This window comes from Eptatretus burgeri, chromosome 14 (assembly GCF_056783735.1).
Source record: "Eptatretus burgeri isolate ZD-2024b chromosome 14, Ebu_testis_v1, whole genome shotgun sequence".
Lineage (NCBI taxonomy): Eukaryota > Metazoa > Chordata > Myxini > Myxiniformes > Myxinidae > Eptatretus > Eptatretus burgeri.
The window spans coordinates 2,749,064-2,773,841 of NC_140974.1; the positions used below are offsets into that span (position 1 = coordinate 2,749,064).

At 44.8% G+C, this 24,778-nt stretch overlaps 1 protein-coding gene across 7 annotated transcripts in view; it reads right to left on the reverse strand.

The window, feature by feature from the left end:
• Positions 1 to 24,778, reverse strand: part of LOC147012567 (potassium channel subfamily T member 1-like) — a 116,502-nt gene that overhangs the window by 41,646 nt on the left and 50,078 nt on the right. For all 7 annotated transcript variants that reach the window (XR_015050989.1, XR_015050990.1, XR_015050992.1 and 4 more), the window contains exons 10-13: positions 23,503 to 23,683; positions 17,354 to 17,518; positions 8,957 to 9,093; positions 218 to 281 (exon numbers count right to left, since the gene is read on the reverse strand). Coding sequence is in view for 3 of the 7 variants with exons in the window: in XM_085853549.1 (XP_085709675.1) it covers positions 218 to 281; positions 8,957 to 9,093; positions 17,354 to 17,518; positions 23,503 to 23,683 (547 nt within the window). In the remaining 4 variants the exon portion in view is untranslated. The remainder of the gene's footprint in view (positions 1 to 217; positions 282 to 8,956; positions 9,094 to 17,353; positions 17,519 to 23,502; positions 23,684 to 24,778) is intronic.

Consider the following 24,778-nt stretch of genomic DNA (forward strand, 5'->3'; position numbering starts at 1 on the left):
AAAACGACTTTATAACGGAACGGTGAACTACTTTAAACGAGGATGTTCTCTGATAGACGAGTGACTTAATAACGAAACAATGTCAACAGGGATAATGTTAAGCGAGGACTCACAGGACAGCACAATGAGGTCATTTTCTACAAAATACTCATAACAGTCACGTGACCTCCACATGTGGAATCAAGGCCTCGACAAATAACTATGGCCTGGAACTCACCGCTGCAGTGCGATCGACATCATTGCGGCTGGTCAGGATGAAACAAGCCTCTGCCTGATCGATCCTGCACCCCACGTGGAGGACTCATGAAACAAGCATAACAATATGCTCATGGAACAAGAACTCATGGAACACTCATGGAACAAGTATAACAATATGCTCATGGAACAAGAACTCATGGAACACTCATGGAACAAGTATAACAATATTCATATGTGTGTTACGCGTGAAAAAGCCTACAAAATGCATAGCATGGTAGTATAGTATGTGAGGCACCACATATATATATATATATATATATATATATATATATATATATATATATATATATATAAACAAATATATATATATATATATATATATAAAAAAATATATATATATATATATATATATATATATATATATATATATATATATATATATATATGTATATATGAGGTCCGTCTAAGAAGTAACGGGAATGACTTCACAGAAATTTTATTCCAAAAAATATATTGAAATCACAGCTTGTCCCCTTCAAAATAGTTTCCCTCCAGTCTCACACAGGTGTCCATCCTCTTCCACGCATCGATGCACCCCCCCCCCCCGCGGAAGGCTTATTCTGGAATCCTCCGGAGCTACGTCGTCACGGCCCTTTTGATGGCTTCTACATCAGGAAATTGGGTCCCCTTGATCACCCCCTTGAGCTTAGAGAATAGGGAAAAATCACAAGGGGCCAAGTCTGGTGAATACGGGGGTTGCTCCAGAGTTGGCACGTTCCTCTCCACCAGAAACTGTCGGATGCTCAGGGCACTGTGAGCAGGGGCGTTGTCATGGTGGAGCACCCAGGCGTTGTTCTCCCACAGATCCCTCCTCTTGTCCCGGACTGATCTCATGAGGCGCCGGAGGATCTCCTTGTACACGTATTGATTCACTGTTTGACCCTGTGGTAGAAATTCGAAGTGGACGATGCCCCCCCCCCCTTTTTGTATATCTTGTCGAGGCTCGTATGAGAGCTACCACACCGCACAGCAAGGGGGGCATGAGACAAGAGGGGCAGGAGAGGGAAGGACAAAACAGTGGGGAACAGAGAGATTAGGAGATCTGTGGAAGGGAGAGGGATGGGCGGGGAACATGGGGAATAGAAGATGGACATTACAGGGACTTTCAGGAAGGAAAGCAGGGAATTTGAAGGAGGTGGGCTTGGGTGGATTATCAGGGGTAGAAATTATCGAGGATTTAGATGGGGGGGGGGGTGATAGGTGGTGGTGGTGAACAGCTGTTTTGAAGATCTGGAGGGGAGAATGGGATTGAATGGAGTGAGGGAGTTTATTCCAAAGGCGGGGAAAAAAGAGGAATGAAAGAGTGAAGGTGAGCAGTGATTCGTGATTTTGGTAGTTTTACCAGAAGGGGGTTGTTGGTGGACATTGAGCGCCCTGCGGAAATGTGGTGGGGATAAATCGCAGAGAGAGCGGGGGGAGCGAGGCTGGAGAGGAGATGGTAGAAGATAGAAAGACCACCGACCAACCTGCGGTGAGAGAGTGAGAGGCCCAAAAACTCAGCCTCATTGCGGGAGATGCCAATCATCCGAAATGTCTTGGTTTCCACAGCGTGAAGCTGAGAAAGGTGGGAGGCAGGAGCACCAGCCCAGAGGGGAGAGCAGTACTCCATCAGGCTGCGGATGAAAGCTTTGTAAGTGGTCAGGAGCTCAGGTGGGCTGAGGATGGACTTTGCACGACGGAGGATTCCCAGTCAGCGACTGGCTTTGGAGGCCAGGTTGGAATGAATATGAATGACTGTTAATGAAGAGGGAGGGGAGGAGGCTTTGGGTGCAGGAGGTGGGAGGGGAGGGGGAGGGGAGAAGAAGGGAGGGGGGGGGGAGGTAAGGAGTGTTGTTGAAAGATTGTGGGGGATTGCAGAATGGCTCGGAGAGGGGGCCAGATGAGGAGGAGAAAAGGCTCTGTGGTGCTGGGGGATAGGGGGGACAAGAGAGAGGAAGAAGGCAGTTGAGGATTTGAGGAGGTGGAGTGAAGAGATGGAGGTGAGAGGGTAGTGGAAGGAGGCAGCTTTGTGGATGAGAGGGGGGCAACTTTGAGAAGGGTGAGTGAGGGGGGTGAATGGTGGGAGAAGGGCGAGTGGGGAGTTTTTGAGAGAGGTGAGAGGGGGGCTTGGAGGGAGAAGAGTGGGATGGTTGCTTTGAGAGTGAGGGGTGAGAGGGGTGAGTTGGCACTGAAATTGGAAAAAAAGAATGGTTGATGGAAAGCAAACATTCGTAGCAAATTGGCGTTTTAAAAAGTTTCAGGTCAGAGATGCGATTAAACACATTTCTTGATGGATGCAATAAAGGCGAATTCAGAGAATGGAGAGAAGAAACGCTGTAACAGTTGGATTTTTTCGGCGAGGTATGAAGGAAAGGTCGAATTGAGAGCAGTTTGTTTAAATAGTGGAAGAGTAGTGAATTATGATACAGAAAAGAGTACCACACGTGTGAAAGAGGAAGATGAAGCATTATAAGAGATCGTGTTTATTATACTTATTATTATTATTGTTATTATTATTGTTTGAGAGAGTTTTCATCAGATTAGGTCATGGAAGTGTTGTAGAAAAAATCGTGAAGTGAATGGTGAAATTGGATCGATAAACGCAGGGGGTCTAAACAGATCACGTGGTTACGGGAGAAGCACTTTGCTCTCACTGGGAGGTGTATCGTCAAAAGTGAATTTATTTATTTTAAAAAAGGATTGAGTAACATTTGGAAAAGGGAAGGTTGAAGTAAAATTGTGGAAGTGTGTGGTGAATTTGGACGGTAAACGCAGAGTGAAGCTGCTGGGTCGATGAAAAGTACCAGGAAGAGAGAGAGAGAGACAGAGACAGAGACAGAGACAGAGACAGAGACAGAGACAGAGACAGAGACAGAGACAGAGACAGAGACAGAGACAGAGACAGAGACAGAGACAGAGAGAGAGAGAGAGAGAGAGAGAGAGAGAGAGAGAGAGAGAGAGAGAGAGAGAGAGAGAGAGAGAGAGAGAGAGAGAGAGAGAGAGAGAGAGAGAGAGAGAGAGAGAGAGAGAGAGAGAGAGAGAGAGAGAGAGAGAGAGAGAGAGAGAGAGAGAGAGAGAGAGAGAGACACGTGGTTACAGGTGTGGAGATCGAAAGGATACAAGGAAGATTTTTACTTTTTGATGTATGTTTGAAGAACAGGTAAGATTCGGGAATGGAAGGTTGTAGATCGGAACAAATCGTGAAGTTAAATGGCGAGAGAGGATAATGAGCAAAAAAACCCCTTGATGTCAAAAAACGCGATGAGCATCACCTTGACCTTCGACTTCGACATCCTTGCTTTCTTTGGTCTTGGTGATGCCGGACTTTTCCAGTGACGACTCTGCCGTTTGGTCTCGGGATCATATTCGAATATCCACGATTCATCGCCAGTAATGACTCTCCCGAGCAGGTCTGGATCGTCCTCAAGGCATCGATAATGTCTTGACAGACAGTGACTTTTTGCTGTTTCTGGTCCTCGGACAACAGCTTGGGGACCATCTTTGCGCACACCTTGTGTATTTCGAGATTTTCAGTGATGATGTTCCATACAGTGTCCTTGTTGATGGAAAGTTCTTCAGCAATGATCCGCACCATGAGTCGACGATCTGCGCGCATTATCTGCTTCACACGCTCGATGTTGTCCGCCGTTCTGCTCGTTGAAGGTCTTCCAGACCGTGGATCGTCTTCAACCTCCTCCCGTCCCTCTTTGAACCTCTTGTGACGTTCAAATGCACGTGTACGTGACATCGTTTCTTCCTCGTAGACTTTCTGCGGCATTGCGAAGGATTCGGAAGGTGTTTTGCCAAGCTTGGCAAGAAACTTCAGATTGGCTCTCTGCTCACGACTCATAGCACGACGACTCAGACGAGACAACGTGTAAAGCACGACCTGTAAAAAAAATCACACAATGAGCGCAGTCAACCATCACCAATAATATATATATATTGCTGGAATGTTGCGAAAGTATGTGACGCAACCCGTTCATTCAAGTTGTGTCAGTGGAGCACATAGCAGGCTCAGTCCCGTTACTTTTTAGACGGACCTCGTGTATGTATGTATATATATATATATATATATATATATATATATATATATATATATATATATATATATATATATATATATATATATATATATATATATATATGTTATATTTACGATAGTACTTGTTGCATCGTATACTAAACTTGAAACTTGCCAAAAGTTGTGCATGGAGTGTATTATGAAAATACAGAGTGTGGAGTCGCAGCAGCAAAAGATGAAGGGCTAATGACCGAAATGTTAGCTTCTCCTTGCTTTCCACTGCAGTTAGCATTCCATCCTGTTGATTCCATTCATCATTGTACCTCTCTGCCGACGCAGTTGAACACTCACCTTCACAAGCAAGACTATAGTTATTCATTCAAACTGAGGAATGAGGTTAATGAAAAGCATTATTTTATTTCCCTCCATTCATGGGGGCTCGGTCACCACTGCAAATTAAATATACTTGTCTTGAATTTAAATGTTAAATAAGTAGTCAAGTGTTATTTAATTAATTATAATTTAACCAAATGACCGATTGAAGATTAAAAAAAAAAAAACAGAAGAATTTTGAGTTATTTTTGCAGTTGGAACTCTCGTCAAGAACAATATGTGCTCACATTGCTGTTTTTGAATGTGATGCAAAGCTAATACATACCTATTTTCAAACATCACGTTCAACATTGTACCGTTAATTGCTGCACAAGAACGATGACGTGCAATCTTCGTGCCTCGTCACACTTCCTTTCTCCCAACCATTGTCCTTTCAGCTTCCTCAACTATATCCTAATCTCCCCTCATCACTTTCAAAAACAAAACAAGGAGCTGATACCCCATTCGTCCAACTTTTTGGGTGGTATGAGGAGTAGATCCGTGTCATGTGAATGCTAAATCTCGAATGGTTTTTGAAATACCATGTATACACAAAGGTACATGGACGGATGATCGGTCAGTCGGTCGGAACTCATGTTGATGTCCCACATCTCCAGCCTTGTTGGAGGCCGGGGCACAATAAAAACAAAACTTTTATTTTTTTACTCCAAAAAAAATGAATCATGAACTCATTTACACCTGTACCGTCTTCCTTCTTCGATTCTTCATCCCGTACTTTTCTCAATATCTCCAAACTCGATGAAATGCTTCACTTTTCATATTTCTCCATCAGCAACACCATTTTCTTCTTCATCATGATCTATTCCTCTTTTCTTCTTCTGATCAAAAGGCTGATTACCCAAATATGTCTTATTCTTAAACGCTTACTCCATCAGCCCTCCTCCCGTACATATAGCACCACTTTCCTCTGTACTTTCAACAACCATTAATTTCACCCCTCCTATAATGTCTGTCTCCGTATATCCAGATGGGGAATCTTGAGAAGTCCAGCTTGCAGAGGTTGTCTACCCATGATAACACATTTCCCATTCATGTGCATTAATGGTGTCAAACCCACTCGAGACATATCGTGAGCATTCGATGCAGTCTCGCACCTTGCCTTGATCCTCAAACTCTTGGCCTTTGGCATCAAAGGCCAACTCTACTCTTGGGTTACCGACACGGAAAGAGTACTTGGGCTTATTGACTTCCTCTACTCTCGTAGCCATGTGGCTCTCAACAGGATCCTTTCATCTCCTCTCCATGTCAAGGCTGGCGCGCCACAAGGCAATGTTCTGGGTCCAGTCCTATCCCTGATATTCATTGACGATTTATTTGACTCTTTGAAAAATCCTCTTTAGCTCTTTGCTAGTGACTCCACCCTCTGCTTATGGCATCCCTCTTCCTTCAGATAGAAAGGCAGCAGCTTCTTCCCTCGCTTCAGACCTTCACAAAATCACAAGCTGATCAAACATTTGGAATGTGTCTTTCATTCCTGACGAATCTCACACTCTCGCTCGATCTCTATGAAAGGACCGTGTGGCAAACCCTCTGATCGACTTTCTTATCAATCCTCTTGAGGAGGTTCAGTCATTCAAACTCCGGGTCTATCAGCCATGCTCTTTCATGGGTAAACCGCATTTAAACATTGGCCTCCGAAGCCAGTCACCGACTGAGCAGCCTCTTTCCTGCAAAGTCCTTCTTTGGCACACCTGAATCCTTATCCACCGACAAGGCCTTCATCTGAAGCTTGATGGACTACTGTTCTCCACGCTGTGCTGGTGCTCCTGTTTCACACCTTCATCAGCTTGACGCCATGGTAACGAAGGCCTTCAAGATACATTGGAATCTCCTGCGATGAAGATGAGTTCATGGATGAAACTGGAGATCTTTTAAAAAAAAGGAAAAATGCAATTTTTCTCAAGGGGGGGGGGGTCTGGGGTATGCTCCCCATAAAAATTTGAAAAATTGTCTAAATATGCATTTTGGGGGTGATCCTGTACATACCATAACAACAACAAAAAAACTATGCCAATGAAAGTGATAATTGGGGAAGAATTTTTTTCGACTTCACCTGAACATTCATTGCCTGGAGCCTGGTGTTGGCTTCACGGTTAGGGTGGCTGGCTTAAGATATTAGGTTTGAGCCCCTCTCCTGTTGTTGAATTAACACCAGGTGGGTTGACTCAGCCCGTCATCCTTCCGAGGTTAGTAAAATGAGTAACAGGGGGCACTGCTTCAGTGGGCACTGCATCAGCGTTGTGAGGGTTAGCGGGCACTAACAGCTCGGTCGGAGTCGTGACCGTATAAGCGATGGGAATACGTCTGAAAGGAGTAAAAAATGCCACAAAAGGAATGGTAAGTTGATGAGGTACTTTGATGAATATCCCTCTGGAAGCTGGCAGGGCCGAAGTGCAAAATGTGCAAAATCAGATCCCTGCAACTACAGACCAATCAGCCTTCTCCCAATCATCAGCAAGGTTATGGAATCGATCATCGCTTCAGACATCAAATCCTTCCTCTTCTCCAATGGCCTGATTTCCGATCATCAATTTGGTTTCAGACCAGGTCACTCTACCCTGGATATGCTGCTTCTGCTCTCCCAACAATGGATGGAGGTCCTCAATGTCAGACATGAAATCAGAGCCATATCCCAAGACATATTGCATGCTTTTGACACGGTCTGGCACCCTGTCCTGCTCACCAAACTCTCTTCCTTTGGTATCCAAGGCCATCTCCACTCATGGCTCGCAGACCTCCTCTCCTGTCGCAGTCACCGTGTGGCCCTAAATGGAGTTCTTTCATCCCCTCTTCCTGTCCAGGCTGGAGTTCCCCCAAGGTAGCGTTCTGGGCCCTGTGCTTTTTCTGGTTTTCATCAATGATCTCTCCGACTCTCTGGAAAATCCTGCATATCCCTTTGCTGATGACTCCACCCTTTGTCGTACCATTGGTCATCCCTCAGACCGGCAAGCAGCAGCTTCTTCGCTCAATGCAGATCTGGGTAAAATCACAAACTGGTCCAACATGTGGAACATGTCTTTCAATCCGGACAAATCTCACACCCTCAAGTTGTCTCTCCGAAAGGACCGTTTGGAACCCCCCCCCCCCCATCTACTTTCTCAACAATCCTCTGGAAGAAGTTCTTTCTTTCAAGCTTCTGGGTCTCACTACTTGCAAAGATCTTTCCTGGAAAAGCTACATTTTCAACCTGGCCTCCAAATCCAGTCGCTGACTGGGAATCCTCCATTGTGCAAAGTCCTTCCTCCGCACACCTGGGCTCCTGACCACCTACAAAGCTTTTGTCTGCAGCCTGATGGAGTACTGCTCTCCCCTCTGGGCTGGTGCTCCTGCCTCCCACCTTTCTCGGCTTCATGCTGTGGAAACCAGGGCATTTCGGATCATTGGCATGTCTCGCGATGAGGCTGAGTCTTTGGGCCTCTCACTCCGCAGGGTGCTCAAGGTCCGCCAACAACCCCCTTCTAGTAAAACTACTAAAATCACGAATCACTACTCACCTTCACTCTTTCATTCCTCTTTTTGCCCACCTCTGGAATAAACTCCATCACAATCCCATTCTTCCCTCCAGGCTTTGAAAACAGCTGTTCACCACCACCTCATATCGTCCCCCCCCATCCAAATCCTCAATCTTTTCTACCCCCGTTAATCCACCCCAAACCCACCTCCTTCAAATTCTTTGCTTTCCTTCCTGAAAGTCCCTGTGATGTCCATCTTGTATACCCCGTCTTTCCCGCTCCACCCCCCTCCCTTCCATAGATCCCCTAATGTCTGTTCCTCACCGTTTTGTCCTTCCCACTCCCACCCCTCTTGTCTCATGCCCCCCCTCGCTGTACATTGTGTGTTGGCTCTCATACGAGCCTCGACAAGGTATACCCCCCCCAAAAAAACCCCCTCCCCAAGCCCACCTCTGTCGAAGTTTCCAGTTTTTTCCTTCCTGAGAGTTTGTGGCGATATCCATCTTGTCAACTCCGTGTCTTATCCCCTTCCACTCTTTTTTCCCCACATCCCTGATTTGTTCAAGTCTACCTCCATTTTGTCCCACATCATGTTGGTTTGTTTTTCTGCTCTATCTGTTGTTCCTTTTGTTCTATTACCTCCTGATGCCTTCTATGTTGTAGCTCCTCTCCAAGCCTCGACTTTGTATACAAATAAATAAGTAAATAACTCTTTGGTACGAACCATTTATTAATCATCCTGTGGCCTAAATAATACCAAAATGTCCATTTGGTTTTAACTTAAAACAGCAGATGTTTCCATTCTTCGACTTAACAACTAAACATTATTCGATTCACCAGAAAGACTCACTTCACACGGTCCAAGTCTTGGTCCTTCAGAGCAGATCCTTGCAGGTACAGAACCCTCTGTGCCCATAGCGGTATCTGTAAAACCCGGCGCACTTGTCCATCCATATCCGCAGGGCACAAGATCACCACGAAGCAGTCCTGGTCAGGGGCCAAAGATCAAAAATCACTGAAATTATTTTCATGAAGCGTAATCATAATCAACAATTCAGATGATGATATTGGACTCACTGGACTGAACAAAAAGCCATCTGATTAAATTAATGGGTTTTTTTCCGGTTTTCTCATGACATCATAAGCAAATATTTTGCTCCACAGGCGATTGTATGATTATCTTTAGTTATGTTGAAACTCTAAATCATCGTAGCAATCCCATAACAAAACGATTACTAGAAGGCATCTGAAATTGCAAAGCCCGTCGGTGCCAACTTTGAACTCGAACCAAACTCGATGAAAACGTCAGTTAACAAAAATTGTACATTTTATTCATTTGTGTTCTCAACAATCTCATAATAAAGGTTTGTTGAAGATTTGATGACAAAAGCTCAAAATGTTACGGCCTGGACACACACATTGAACAAGGATTTTGATTGAAACCTTTATGGCAGGTATACCACTTTACCGATGACGTCATCCTTACAATCCTTTATTTCCCATTGGGAGTCGAATGAGACGTGCCAAGTTTCACATTTTACCGATCAGCGGTTTCAGAGATATAATGTTTTAATTTTTTGCGTTTAATCCGAGATTGCAAACATACCACATGACCAATAACATCACAATTATCAAAATGTTCTCCATGTGGGGGTGGGGGTGGGGGGTTGTTCCTACCCTGAAAATTTGGTCAATCGGACAAATGGTTGTTGAGGAACAAAAATGTAACAAAAAAAACCAAAACAAAACAAGGCCAAAAAAGGGTTGAAAAATAACAATAACAATATCATAAAAAATAATGATAATACTAATGAAAATTATTTTAACAAGCTTATTAAATTGCCTGCTTCATATTTTCATAATAAAGCTTCGTTGAAAATTTGATGACAAAAGCTCAAAAAGTTATGGCCTGGACAGACACACAAACACACAGGCAATCACACAGTGATTGCAAAAGCCCGTGTTCCGCTATGCGGGGGACGCACGAGTAATCCAGTGCAGAGATCACAGTGGAAATTTCACGCCGTCGATGTATAGTAGCTATGGAAGTAAAATGGTGGCACACAAGGTACTGAAGCAGAAATGAGTGATGTCAATGTGACATGACACATGAAATGAAAATGACACACACACACACACACACACACACACACACACACACACACACACACACACACACACACACACACACACACACACACACACACACACACACACACACACACTCCCAATTCCTCAATTCCCCTCCCCTCCCAACTCTGCATTTCTCCCCCCCCCACCCCCTTACACCACACCCAGACCCTGTGTTCCCCTCCCCTTTCTTCAAATCCTCAAACCTCTCCCAACCCAATGTCCTGAACTCCCCCACCCCCTCTCAAAAGCGTCAATCCCCTTAATCCCAACTCTGTCCACTCTCTGCATCCGCTCCCCCAAGCCAACTCTCATCCCCTCCCCCTTTCTTCTTCAAGTCCTCAACTGCCCCAAACCACAAGTACTCAACCCCCTACCAATCCCAAGTCCTCAACCTCCCACCTCCCAAAGTCTCAATCTCCCTCTTCCATCCAAATCCATGCACTCTCACCCACAATTCTCTGTCCTCTCCTCCCCGTTTCTTCCTGTTCTTAGCGAACGTAGTGAGCTTCATACTTAACGCGTGCACATGAGAGAATAGGAAACAACAACAACACAATACCCTGGCAATTTGTAATCCGTGTCGTTGGCTATGACCCTTTTGCTTCCAGGTTTTTTTTGTTTCCGGTTTTTGTCATGGGGAATGATGCATGCTGAGAGATAAAGGCATCGTCGGAGACATGAAAGACCCAAATATCAAACATGGTGTATATTTCCTCCACTGATTTTAATAAAGATATCTCCACATCATCAAAAAATAATTTTTAATCGTGATTTACATTATTTGATTGCTGATCCCGAATGAAGGCCGAAGTAACTGGAAATTGTGTATACAGTTTTGAACAAGTTATAGGTAAAGTCAGAAGCGAATGTAAGAAGAATTCTACGTTCGCTTCTCATATTTTTTTTTCAGATGAGATCCTGTTCTAGGCGGTGTAGTTGTCGTTGTGAAGGTAATGTTGAAGTAATATTAATTTTTTTTAGATGAGACCCTGTTCTAGGCGGTGTAGTTGTCGTTGTGAAGTCAATGTTGAGGATTTTTTTTTTCAGATGAGATCCTGTTCTAGGCGGTGTAGTTGTCGTTGTGAAGGTAATGTTGAGGATTTTTTTTGCAGATGAGATCCTGTTCTCGGCGGTGTAGTTGTCGTTGTGATGGTAATGTTGAGGTAATATTTATTTTTTTCAGATGAGATCCTGTTCTTGGCGGTGTAGTTGTTGTTGTGAAGGTAATGTTGAGGTAATATGCAGTCGTGTTATCACGGTTATAGAAATGCACAAATAATTAATTTGATCTATGGTATACCCAATCACACCTTTATGACTAAAAAAATAACAACAAAACTAGAGAGTAAATACTCTAGCAGTTTTAAGTCTACCTAATTTTATAATAAAGATATCTCCTGCATCATCAAAAAATAATTTTTAATCGTGACTTACATTATTTGATCGCTGATCCCGAATCCAGGCTGAAGAAATCGGAAATTGCAGCATCGAATGTAAGAAGAATTCTACGTTCGCTTCTTGGCTTTGCCTATTCCATATTAACAACGTTACACAAATATACACAGAGAACTTTGGTGCATGGGAAGGCCATTTGGCCTACTATCATGCCTGCATTGTTCCTGTCCCTGTTTGTTAAGAACAATGTTAAAAGTAAATAAAGATGGAACATGAAATTCACAATCACTTCTCCCTTTCTTCACTTATCTATATCTTACTAAAACTCTCATCTTGAATGTATGTATGTATGTATGTATGTATGTTCCCGAAATACAGCCAAAACGGTACAAGATAGCGCAAAAATTTTGGTGCCACCTTACTCACAATTCTCCTGCGGAGTGCAGTATCAAGTTTCATTCAAATCGGGTAAAGAAAAAAAACTTATTAAAAAATCAATTCCCGATTCAGTCAAGAACTCTTCGGGAGAATTTGATCAATGAAAACAACCTCAGTGGTGTAGTTCGCTGGAGCTATCTTTTTTTTTCTTGAAATGATTTATTTTAAAATCTCAAACATTTAGTATCGACAAAGAACAATTTATTTTTAAGCATAAAATAAACATCGCCATTTTAATATAATACTTCCATGTTCATAAATAAAAAAAAAATTGTGTTTAGATTATGCAAAATAATTTCTTCGACTTTCTTTTCTCCGTTTTTTTTTTTCACATTGACGAGCAATATCAAGTTTCATTCAAATCGGGCAAAGAAAAAATAGAAAAAAATCAATCCAAAAATCAATCAAAATCAATAAATATTATTTTAATTTTTTTTTTTTAATAAAAAAAGGCCAAGGCTTGAGGCTTGAGGCTGAGGCCTACCGATTTCCCTCGGTGTACGATCGTTTTATTTGTTTTTTCTCCCCATTACCTTTAATTTCTATCTTCCCCACTTTCCTAACGTCCCCCATTTCTCCCAAGTAATCTCTCTATTTCATATCTTTAAAAAAAATAAAACCGCCACCTTTGTCCTCATTCTGCTTCTTTTTCTTCTTCTTCATCGCCTCTTCTTCTTCCTCTTATTCTTCCTCCTCCTCTTCTTCTTCCTCGATTTTTTTTTCTACAACACTTCCATGACCTAATCTGTTGAAAACTCTCTCAATCATTCATAATGATAACAAAAACGCATGTGGTACTCTTTACTGTTTCATAATGCACTACTCTTCTGCTATTTTAACAGACTGCTCTCATTCTGACCTCTCCTTCATTCCTTGCCTAAAAAATCCAACTGTTACAGCGTTTCTTCGCCCCATTCTCTGAATTCGCCTTTATTGCATCCATCAAGAATTGTGTTAAATTGCATCTCTGACCTAAAACTTTTAAAAACCCCAGTTTGCTATGAATGTTCGCTTTCCTTCAACCATTCTTTTTACCAACTTCAGTGCCAACTCACCCCTCTCACCCCTCACTCTCACTCTCAAAGCAACCATCCCACTCTTCTCCCTCCAAGCCTCCCTCTCACCTCTCTCAAAAATTCCCCCCTCACCTTTGTCCCACCCTTCATCCCCTCACTCATCCTTCTCAAAGTTGCCCCCCCTCTCATCCACAAAGCTGCCACCTTCCACTGCCCTCTCACCTCCATCTCTTCACTCCACCTCCAAAAATCCTCAACTGCCTTCTTCCCCCTTACTTGTCCCCCCTCTCCCCCAGCACCACAGAGCCTTTTCTCCTCCTCATCCGGCCCGCTCGCCGAGCTATTCTGCAATCCCCCACACTCTTTCAACAACCCTCCTTCCCTCCCTTCCTTGTCCCTTGTCCTACACTCCCCCTCCCCCCACCCCCTACACCCAAAGCCCCCCCATACCTCTTCATTAAAAGTGTGGACCTCAAATATCTGGGGCCTTCGCTCAAACCTTTCAGATCTTTCCATACAGGTTGCCACTGACAAACCAGACATAATCTGCCGAACAGAAACGTTCCTCCCCCAAGACGTGTCTGACTCCCAAGTATCTCTCCCTGGTTACTCCCTCCTCCGGTATGACAGATCTGAGCCTCGTCCTGGTGGAGGAGTTGCTCTCTTCATCAAAGACTCTATTCCTCACTCTCCATGCACTGCCCTCACTCCCCCACACCCCCAGGAATACCTCTGGCTACGGCTTCCCCTCAACTCCAACCTCATATTTATATGTGTACTGTAGCGTCCACCCAACAGTGATGACTCCATCTACACCTCACTATCCGAAAACATGCACCATCTTCTATCTTCTCATCCAAACTCTCTCTTCCTCTTATGTCGCGACTTCAATTGTCATCATGCAAGTTGGCTAGGTGTGGGTACCTCTCTCACCTGTCATGGCACCTCAGCGAAAGCTTTCTGCAACTCATTGGGACTGACTCAATTGGTCAACTTCCTGATGCGGATCTCAACCAATGGTACTCCATCTCTTCTGGATCTGATTTCGACAAATTTCCCTGCCAATATCTGCTGGTCTTCCTCCGCTCCAATCGGTTCTTCTGACCACTTCCTTGTCAAAGTGGACATCTCTCTGGCTGTCATCAGAGAACCACCTCACTGCCGTTGAGTGTGGCATTTCACTCAAGCCAACTGGCAGGGTCTCCAAGCAGCCATCAAACTTACAGACTGGTCTCCTATCGCTACTTTCTCCAACATCAACTCATCCTGGGAATTCTTTCAAAGAAACTTGCTCTCCCTCATGCACAGATTTATCCCCTCTCGTCTTCAGTTGTCCTACCCTTCCTCCCGCCCTTGGTTCACTGAAGCTTGTGGCGAGGCAGTTGTCCTGAAACAACTTGCCTTTGCCTCATGGAAAGCAAACCCCACTGAGGGCAATCTCAGTTCCTTCCATAAAGCTCAGAACAAGTGTGTATCTACCCTCAGGAGAGCCAGAAAACAACATCTTTCTCATCTCAAGTCTGAACTCTCAAACGTCTCTCCCTCCTCAAAATCCTGGTGGCGTTTAATCAAATCTGTTTCTGGTGTATGTTCCCCCTCCATCCCCTCCCTTACCTCAAATGGCCGCACTGCTGATACCGCACATGATAAAGCTGAATGCCGAAACTCGGTGTTTGCAGCTAAATCTTGTGTCCAAAACCCATCACTTTCTCTACCCACCTTACCCAGTCGCACCCAACTGTCCCTGAACTCTGTGTCCTTTTCTCCTGACAAGGTGGAGAGCTTGCTGTCAACCCTCGACTCAGATTCTGCAACCGATCCAGACGGCATCAGCCCACGTGTCCTGAAAGCCTGCTCTTCTGTTCTTGCTCACCCTCTCTCTGTTCTATTCACCCTCTCATTTGCCCAAGGTCAGCTGCCATCTGCTTGGAAATCAGCAAACATCACTGCCCTGCATAAAAAAGGTGCAAAAACAGATCCCTGCAACTACAGACCAGTCAGCCTTCTCCCAATCATCAGCAAGGTTTTGGATTCCATCATCGCTTCAGACATGTAATCCTTCCTCTTCTCCAATGGCTTGATTTCCGATCATCAATTAGGTTTCAGACCAGGTCACTCTACCGTGGATATGCTGCTTCTGCTCTCCCAACAATGGATGGAGGTCCTCAATGCCAGACAGGAAATCCGAGCCGTATCCCTGGACATATCACGTGCTTTTGACACAGTATGGCACCCTGCCCTACTCACCAAACTCTCTTCCCATGGTATCCAAGGCCATCTCCACTCATGGCCCGCAGACTTCCTTTCCTGTCACAGTCAACGTGTGGCCCCAAATGGAGTTCTTTCATCCCCTCTTCCTGTCCAGGCTGGAGTTCCTCAAGGTAGCGTTCTGGGCCCTGTTCTTTTTCTGGTTTTCATCAATGATCTTTCCGACTCTCTGGAAAATCCTCTATATCTCTTTGCTGATGACTTCACCCTCTGCCGTACCATCTGTCATCTCTCAGACCGGCAAGCAGCAGCTTCTTCGCTCACTGCAGATCTGGATAAAATCACAAACTGGTCCATCACATGGAACATGTCATTCAATCCGGACAAATCTCACACTCTCACGATGTCTCTTCGAAAGGACCGTTTAGAAAACCCACCCATCCACTTTCTCAACAATCCTCTGGAAGAAGTCTTTTCTTTCAAGCTTCTAGGTCTCACTATCTGCCATGACCTTTCCTGGGAAAGCCACATTTCCAACCTCGCCTCCAAAGTCAGTCGCCGACTGGGAATCCTCCGTCGTGCAAAGTCCTTCCTCGGCCCTCCTGAGCTCCTGACCACTTACAAAGCTTTTGTCCGTAACCTGATGGAGTATTGCTCTCCCCAATGGGCAGATGCTCCTGCCCCCCACCTTTCTCGGCTTCACGCCGTAAAAACCAGGGCATTTCGGATCATCGGCATCTCCCTCAATGAGGCTGAGTCTTTGGGCCTCTCACTCAATCACCGCAGGTTGGTCGGTGGTCTTTCTGTCTTCTACCGTCTCCTCTCCAGCCTTGCCCCCCCTGCTCTCTCTGCGATTTGTCCCCACCACATTTCCTCAGGGCGCTCAAGGTCAGCCAACAACCCCATCTGGTAAAACTACCAAAATCACGAATCACTGCTCACCTTCACTCTTTCATTCCTCTTTTTCCCGCCTTTGGAATAAACTCCCTCACTCTATTCTTTCCCATTCTTCCCTCCAAGCTTTCAAAACAGCTGTTCACCACCACCTCTTATCCACCCAAGCCCACTTCCTTCAAATTCCCTGCTTTCCTTCCTGAAAGTCCCTGTAATGTCCATCTCCTATTCCCCATGTTATCCATCCCATCCGTCTCCCTTCCACAGATCTCCTAACGTGTCTGTTCCCCACTGTTTTGTCCCTCCCACTCCCGCCCCTCTTGTCTCATGCCCCCTTGATGTGCGTTGTGTGTTAGCTCTCATACGAGCCTCGAATTGGTATACAATAAATAAATAAATAAATTCCCGATTCAGTCAAGTACTCTTCGGGATTATTTGATCAATGCAAACAACCTCAGCGGTATAGTTCGCTGGAGCTATCTTCTTTTTTTTTTTCTTGAAGTGATTTTTTATCAACCGCTGTCACAACGGGAACCCAACGGGTTCACAGGTCATCTCGTCCTCACAAAAATTAACGGATCGGTGTTTGTGTGTTTGTCGCGCTACTCCTCCTCCAGTTGTGGGCCGATTACATTCAGACTTGCGACATAGGAGCAGCATGACCCAAATTAATGTATCGGGGTGTTTTTATCTTTGCCGGTGGTCTTGGGGGGAGGGGAGGGGACGGACACAAATTCTCCATGTAAATGTGTATTGTGTAGCGCCACCTCCAGGTAGGGGAGGGTATTTCACGTCTTTACCATTTCCACTGCAGTGTTTCTATCCGCACGTTTTCCATTGTGGTGAGGTGTTTCGAACCATAAGCAGTACGTAAGTTTTTGCTTCATGCAAATAACTTCATTGGTTTTTTTTAAACCTACACAGAGCTGTCAGTTGCCTATACACCACCCAAATAAAGGTAAGCATCAGAATAACGTGTTGCACGCTTGGAACAAGATTGCCCGTAAGTCGGGTACTCTGCTCGTGCTAATAATGCAATGACATCGGTCTTGTGCTTTTGCCTTGCCAATGTGAACTCTGTGCTCTGACACAAAGATGCCACACGCCTTCTCGTGAAATAAAGCTATGACATCATTTTCTCCTCAATACATGAATTGCACTACCTGGAGACGTGCATCTGAATAAAACTCATTGAGAAAGTCCATGAGAATGTCTGCCAGGAGAGAGCTGACGCAAAGCACCACATGACGTTCAGTCTGTGCACGGTACCGGCTGTACGTGCCCCCAGACTTCTGCCGCTCCATCCACAAGAAGGCCAGCCCCTCAAACTGTTGGGCGTGACATCATAACAATGACGTGATTAACTTTATTTGGTTTCCATAAAGTGAATAGTTTACTGAATGTAAAGGCCACAGAGTTGGCAAATACAGCATCTCGTGAGCAAATATAAAACATTACGCGTGGTGCCAACAATGAGGTCAGATAATGTGATACAACACTTGTTCGACTTCTGCACGACATAACTGTTCACTGAATTAGCTCACCACTATCTCACATCAACATCTGCTACTCAATGGCGATCTGTGGCAGAATAGTTATATTAACTGCAAGTGCACAACAGAAAAAAAAACAAAAAACAAATCCCAGCCCCATAACCTGCAACTTCAAGCACCACAAGATTAGCATCATGCTACGGATCACATCACCTTCAAGTCACACAACATTATGACTCTGACGTTTATCACCGCTCTGTCATCACAGCCGGATCAAAATCAAGGAATGTCATTCCAGGTACCATCACAGGTGAACCATCCCCACATAGAATGGAGTGTTAGAAAAAAAAAAAAGAAGGCTGATCACAATCTTCTCAGGGCAATTTGGAATGGGTACAAAATGCTGCCAAGAAGCAGTGCCACCCACATCCCATTATTATCGAAGAAAGAAAGAAGGACGAAAAGCTACTCCATGAGCTTCAGGCATGGCAGAAGAGGACATATTAATAAGGGTTTCATCAAGGCCACATGGAACGTGGTTCAATATGATTAGGGGCTGTTAGAATGGGTCACAAAGGGCGTAACTTGTTTGGAAACTCATAGGAATATTTTGAGGATGTAAAAAGCTTGGTTCCTAGTTCTTTTTGTATACATAGTCGAGGCTCAGGGAAGAGCTAGAGAAGAATGGAATGGAACAAAATGGAAAGGGGGAAACACCAACAGCAGAGAGGAGGTGAGAGTGAGAAAGGACCCATGGGGTGAACAAGCTGAAACAGCAATAAGAGAACTAGGGGAAGGTGAGGATGAAACAGAAAAGGAACAAACCAACCAACAAACTAATCAAAAAAACAAGGTGAGGGAGGAGGGGGTAGGGAAATCCCAATAACCTGGAAAAACGTACTGCTTGGGAATGGGGCAATCTGGGGCAGAAAAGTTCATGAGTATAGATGGGGGATGACCTGCCGTAGTGGTGAACAGTTGTTGAGTGGAAGCCCTGGAGGTAAGAATGGGACGGAGCAGATTAGGGAAGTTGATTCCACAGGTGAAAGAAAAGAGGAACAAATGAGAGGAGATGAACAATGATCCTAGATTTTGGGAGTTCAGCAAGATGAGGATTACGAGAAAATTGTGTGCACTCTGCAGAAACGATTGTCAGGTCAGGCCAATCAGATCTGTGACTTGCTGCAGGTACCATGTAAACCTGTACTAACCTGTTCCATGGTCGGGTTGTCGGCGACTAAACTGTCTCCCCCACCAGGTTTCCTGGTGAGGAGGGTGTATGATAGGGACACCCAGCAGGATTAAAAACAAAACCTGTCAAAAGGATTGAGGAGCTCCTTGTGAGCCATGGCCATCCATATCTAGTGCCCAACTGTGTCTGCGGACGTCCTCCTGCAGTTGGATTACTTCTTATTAGGAGGTTGGTGGCAGGATTTGCACTCCGGCCACCGTAAAACCCTTAATTCCGCAAAACAAACAAACAAAAAAAAACACAAAGAAAACTGAAAATCCACTACATGAGAAGACCTGTGCAGCTTCCCTGCGAACGGCAGATCACCAGATGACGGGATTGCGGAAAAGCCTTCAGGACCCCTATTCTTTGATGATAGGAGGAAAAGCATGGGGTAACCTTCTTGGGTCAGATTGCAGTGGTGTGTGTCAGGGTGGTATTGAGGTGTCATCCACACCAGATGGCGGTTTCCTCGGGTGAACCTGGGGCGCTCTCTTCGGGTGGGTGCCACAAATGTCCTATCCCTAAGAGAGGATCATCACCTGTCTCTGTTATCATGTAAGCTCCAGAATTTGAACATCAGTATTGCAGCACTCTCTGAGGTTCGGAAACCGGAGAGTGGCGAGATCATGGTGGGTGGTTACACCTACTATTGGTCTGGTCGCTCTGATGGTTACCGTTCCCAAGGAGTTGTTGTAGCTGTGTCCAATAAGCTGACTCCCATGATAATAGAGGTAACACCGATCAACGAGCGTATTATGAGACTGAGGATTCGTCACTCCTTGGGTGTCATTTCCCTGGTCTCTGTATATGTTCCGACTGAGGTGAGTGATCTCACCGTGAAGGACGCGTTCTATGCCACACTCGAGTCTGTGGTTGATCAGTGCACCAAGCGAGATACTCTTGTAGTCTTGGGGGATTTCAATGTATCGACTGGCACTCATAGGAATGGGATTCCAATGATGCACATGGTATTCCAACGCAGGTGGTGTGGCAAAGGAGATTGACCATGTGCTTGTTGATGGTCAATGGAGGATAACTCAGAACTGCAGAGTCTACCGGAGAGCTCAGTTCCACAGTACTGACCACAGTCTTGTTGTCGCAACTCTGAAGTTGCAGCTTAAATCCAGGAGAAAGGTGCCAGCTCAGCCGAGGCTGGATGATGGCAAGCTCAAGGATGGGAGGGTAGCTGAGGAGTTTGCGAACAGGCTGAGTGGGGGATTTTGGGAGTCTGTGTGCTTTGGGGAATCCTGAAGAGTTGTGGAGTACCTTGAAGACCACGTTCCTTGATGTTGCCGATGGGCGTCTTTGAACCCACCGTCAGGCGAAGAAGAAATTTGTCTTCCAAGGGATATCGGATAACATTGACCAGTCACAGGGTGAGGCTTAATGGCAGAACTGTGCTGTTCAGGGAGTTGAGAGGTAAAACTGTATGTTTGCTGAGGGCGGACAAGGAGGCCAATGTGTGAGGAATCTGTGAAGTGGTAGAGCATCACCTCTGGATGAACGATTCCTGTCCTGCTTACAGAGGAATTTGTGCATTGCGTTCCTCCAAGCGCGTCCCTCAGTGTTCTGTAATTAGAGCGGAGAGTGGTGGGCTTTGGACAGAGGAGAGTGGTGCAAGTGAAGGCCCCTGGAGTACCGGTGGAAAGTGGATGCAGCATATTGTTGTTCCGGCGCATGCTCCCATACCTGACCTGATCTGCAGAAACCTGGGATGGACAGAGCCAAGAGAACACAAATGGTGCAACACAAAAAAGGATGCGGTGGAATATAGAGGCACCACCAACCTGTCTATGATGTGAGAGGAGTTATACGGCCGAGATACTCAGCTTTGTCACGGGAGATCCCAGTTTATTTGAAGGCCTTGCCTTCCACGGCATCAAGAAGGGCTAGGTGTGAGGCGGGCTGCTCGCCCAAAGGGGAGAGCAGTGCTCCATCAAGCTGCAAATGAAGGCCTTGTAGGTTTAAGATAGGGCTACCGAAGCATTTCTAGATCATGATCACCAAGCTTTCGGTAAATGTACCACATTGAAGGCGATTCTGTAAAATATTGGCAAGTGCTACGAGTCGGCGGTGTGGATTGAAAATTGACGTGATAGAAAACAGAGAGTGGTAGTTTCTGGCGATACCTTGGGATGGAAAGAAATACATCATTGAATACTGCATAGGTCAGTATTGGGCTAATTACTTTTTACCTCCAACACTGAAGGTGGAAGGAGGCTAAGTTTTCACCCCTGTCTGTCTGTTTGTTTGTGTACAGGATATTTCAAAAAGTTATGGGCGGATTCGGACAAAACTTGGTGGAGGAGTTGGTTAGGTCACAAGGACGAATTGCTTCAATTTTGAAGATTTAAATCCGGAAGATTTAAAGTTATTCTTCACCATTGAGAGATATGGCCAAAACGATATATAGCATGATATTTCAAAAATGTATTGGGCCCGATATGTTCTCGTGGATCAGACATTGCATGACAGAGGTTTGAGCTCTACCCAGTGCCCTTCTAGTTGTAGCTGTGGCTATATAGACCAATAGAACAGCACTGGCAGTTGTATTAGCAATGGTTCTTCTCCCTTGAATGACCGAGTGCTCCAACTCGGTTCTGAAGTTGGATCGCACACTGCTCCATCTGGGTAATGTGGGTATTGGCAATATAGTTTGTAAATGATTCCAGCAATGCTGTTAAACTGGCAGGCAACAGGTTAGTGCTGGAACTTGGAATATAGCCAGGGTGCTGAAACAATGGTCAACTCTTGCAAAAAAAAGTCCTGTAAGACCTTCAACATCTACGAGCAAACATGAGCTGATGGGATACCGGGATTAATGTCACTCCCAAAGGATGCCACACTCATTGATTCAACACCCTGTCTGCAACATGGACACTATTTGTCAGCAGGACAGGAATCGCTGCTTCTCTGATATTCTGAGAACCCCCCCCCCCCAATATTTTTGCAATATATTCACCTAATCTAGATATAGGAAGTGCTAAACTAAAAATACAATGAAATCCTTTCATCTCTCTCCATGTCAAAGCTGGAGTCTGCGAAGGGAGTGCTCTGAGCCCAGTCATATTCCTGATTTTCATCAATGATCTCTCTGAATCTCTGGAAACCCTCTTTATCTACTTGCTGACAACTCCACCATCTGCAGTGACATCCCTCATCTTCCAGACAGGCAGGCTGCCTAATCTTCGCTCTCTTCAAACCTTGAAAAAAAAAAATCACAATCTGGTCAAACACTTGGAAGATGTCTTTCAATCCTGACAAATCTCACACTCTCACTATCTTGCTATAGCTCTCACACTCCGCAAAAGGACCGTCTGGCAAACCATCACTTCTACTTTATGAACAATCCTTTTTAGGAAGTTCAGTCATTCAAACTCCTGGGTCTCACGATCAGCCATGATCTTTCTTTGGCAAACCACATTTCAAAGTTGGCATCCAAAGCCAGCTGCCGAGTGGGCATCCTCCGCCATACAAAGTCATTGCTTGGCACACCTGAACTCCTATCCACCTACAAAGCCTTCACCTGCTGCTTAATGGAGAACTACTCACCCCTCTGGGCTGGCTCCCCTGCCTCACACCTTGCTCAACTTAATGCTGTGGAAACGAAGGTCTTCAATATCATTGGAATCTCTCACGATGAAGCTCAGCCGATGGGCCTATCACTTCGCCATCACCGACAGGTTGGTGCGGTGGTCACTCTGTCTTCTGCCTCCTTTCAGGTCTTGCAACCTCTGCCCTCTTGATGCTCTGCTTCACACAATCCATGAGGAATCCCTTCCTGGTGAAACTGCCAAAATCAAGAATCGCTACTCACCTACACTCATTCGTTCTTCTTTTTTCCCACCTGTGGAATCAACTTCCACATTCTTTTCAATCTCATTCTTCTTTTCAGGTCTTCAAGACAGCTGTTCACCACCATCTCAGACTGTCCCCATCCAGAAGCATGATCTTTGATACCCCAGTTAACTCCCTCCTGCCTCAGCCCCCAAGCCCACTTCGATCCAAAAACTTCCTGAGAGTTTGCTCCTGTATCGATGTTGTCCCCTTCCCTTCATTCCTCCCCACACCCATTATTTGTCCAAGTCTTCCTCTGTTTTGTCTTTGAAATATGCTGTTGGTGTCCCCCCCCTCTTTCTACTGTTCCTTTTGTTCTGTTGCACACTGATCTGTTCAGTGTTTTAGCTCTTACATTTCTCATTCTTCACAGTGTCCTTTTTCCCTCCAAGTCTCCCTCGATGTTGTCACTCAACCGTGCTGTTAATGCGCTTCCAAGCCCTCTCTCCATATCAACTGTTATGTATTGATCCGTGATGTGTTTTTGCAACTCCACAATCCTCGGCACTGTATGACACTGACACACACACACACACACACACACACACACACACACACACACACACACACACACACACACACACACACACACACACACACACACACACACACACACACACACACACACACACACACACACGAAGGGCTCTGATGCACCTTCTGAAACCCCAATATGAAGATAACAACCAACGACTCACACCTTCATATTGTTACCCAGTTTGAGTGAATTTCTATTGGTGGATCTCACCTGAGCAGGAAGCACGATGAGAGCCACAGAAACCATGATAACCACCAGAAGTTGGGATGGCCAAATGTTTGGAGTGATGTCACCAAATCCGACAGTGGAGAAGGTTACGATGCAAAAGTAGAGGGAGTGGAAAATTGAGATGTGCTTCACAGCTCTCTCCAAGTGCTGGAAGCCACAAATGCTGCAACATAACACTCAAGGTTACCAGGTAAGAAGTTTTCTCTTTCAATACATTCTTCAATTTTTAGGTTGTAACTTTGTTTCAGAAGTGCGCCATATAGTTGTCTTATATAAAGTTATGACTAATTCCATATGGCATAAATGAAAGTATTTGCACAAAACCCCAAAGTTATTTAATGATCTATAGATGTCGATCCAGCAATCAGGTATATCTCTATTGAAAAGAGAAAACACAAAAGCGATACTCAAAGAAACCGAAGCAGCACTTTACAAAGAAAATGGCGACTGGCTCTCTTCTCTTTTCTCCGTACTTGTTCTCTGTCTCTCATTCTCTCGTTCTCTTGGTTTTTCCATCTCTCTGTATCTCATGAAAATTTACCCCCCCCCCCCCAATTGCCCTCGAGAAGCCACTTGCAAATACGAGATGGTTCTGCTGATAGATGTTGCTCATTACAACGACAAGGCACCATATCCAGAAATAACCCAGACAACTGCAATCTTTCCACAGGCTATAACATCTAACTTTAACTTTCATACTCGTCACATTTTTACTCTCATGTACATTCACACTTGGTATATAGTCTCAAAATAATTAATTATACATCAAATAATCGTTACACTTGCATTAACTATGTACATAACACAATGCACTACCTAACTCACTTGTAAACTAGAAGGGCACTCGGTAGAGCACATAGCTCCGCCACGTAATGCCTGATCCACGAGAACATATCGGGCACATTACATGTTGGAAATATCGTGCTATGTATCATTTTTGGACCTTTCAATGGTGAAGAATCACTTTGAAAATTAAATAATTCCCGCATCCAGATCTTCACCAAAATCGAATCAGTTCGTCCTTGTCACACATCCAACCTGTCCACCAAGATTCGTCCGAATCCGTCGACAACTGTTTGAGATATCCTGTACACAAACAAGCAAGCAGACAGAAAGGGGTGAAAACGTAGCTTCCTTCACCTTCTTTGGTGGAGGTAATCATTTATGACAACATTAATAGTTGTATTTATTAGCAACACATCTTCAAACTTGGCAGCCTGATTACGCCATTCATATCATATCATATTTCGGTTCATGG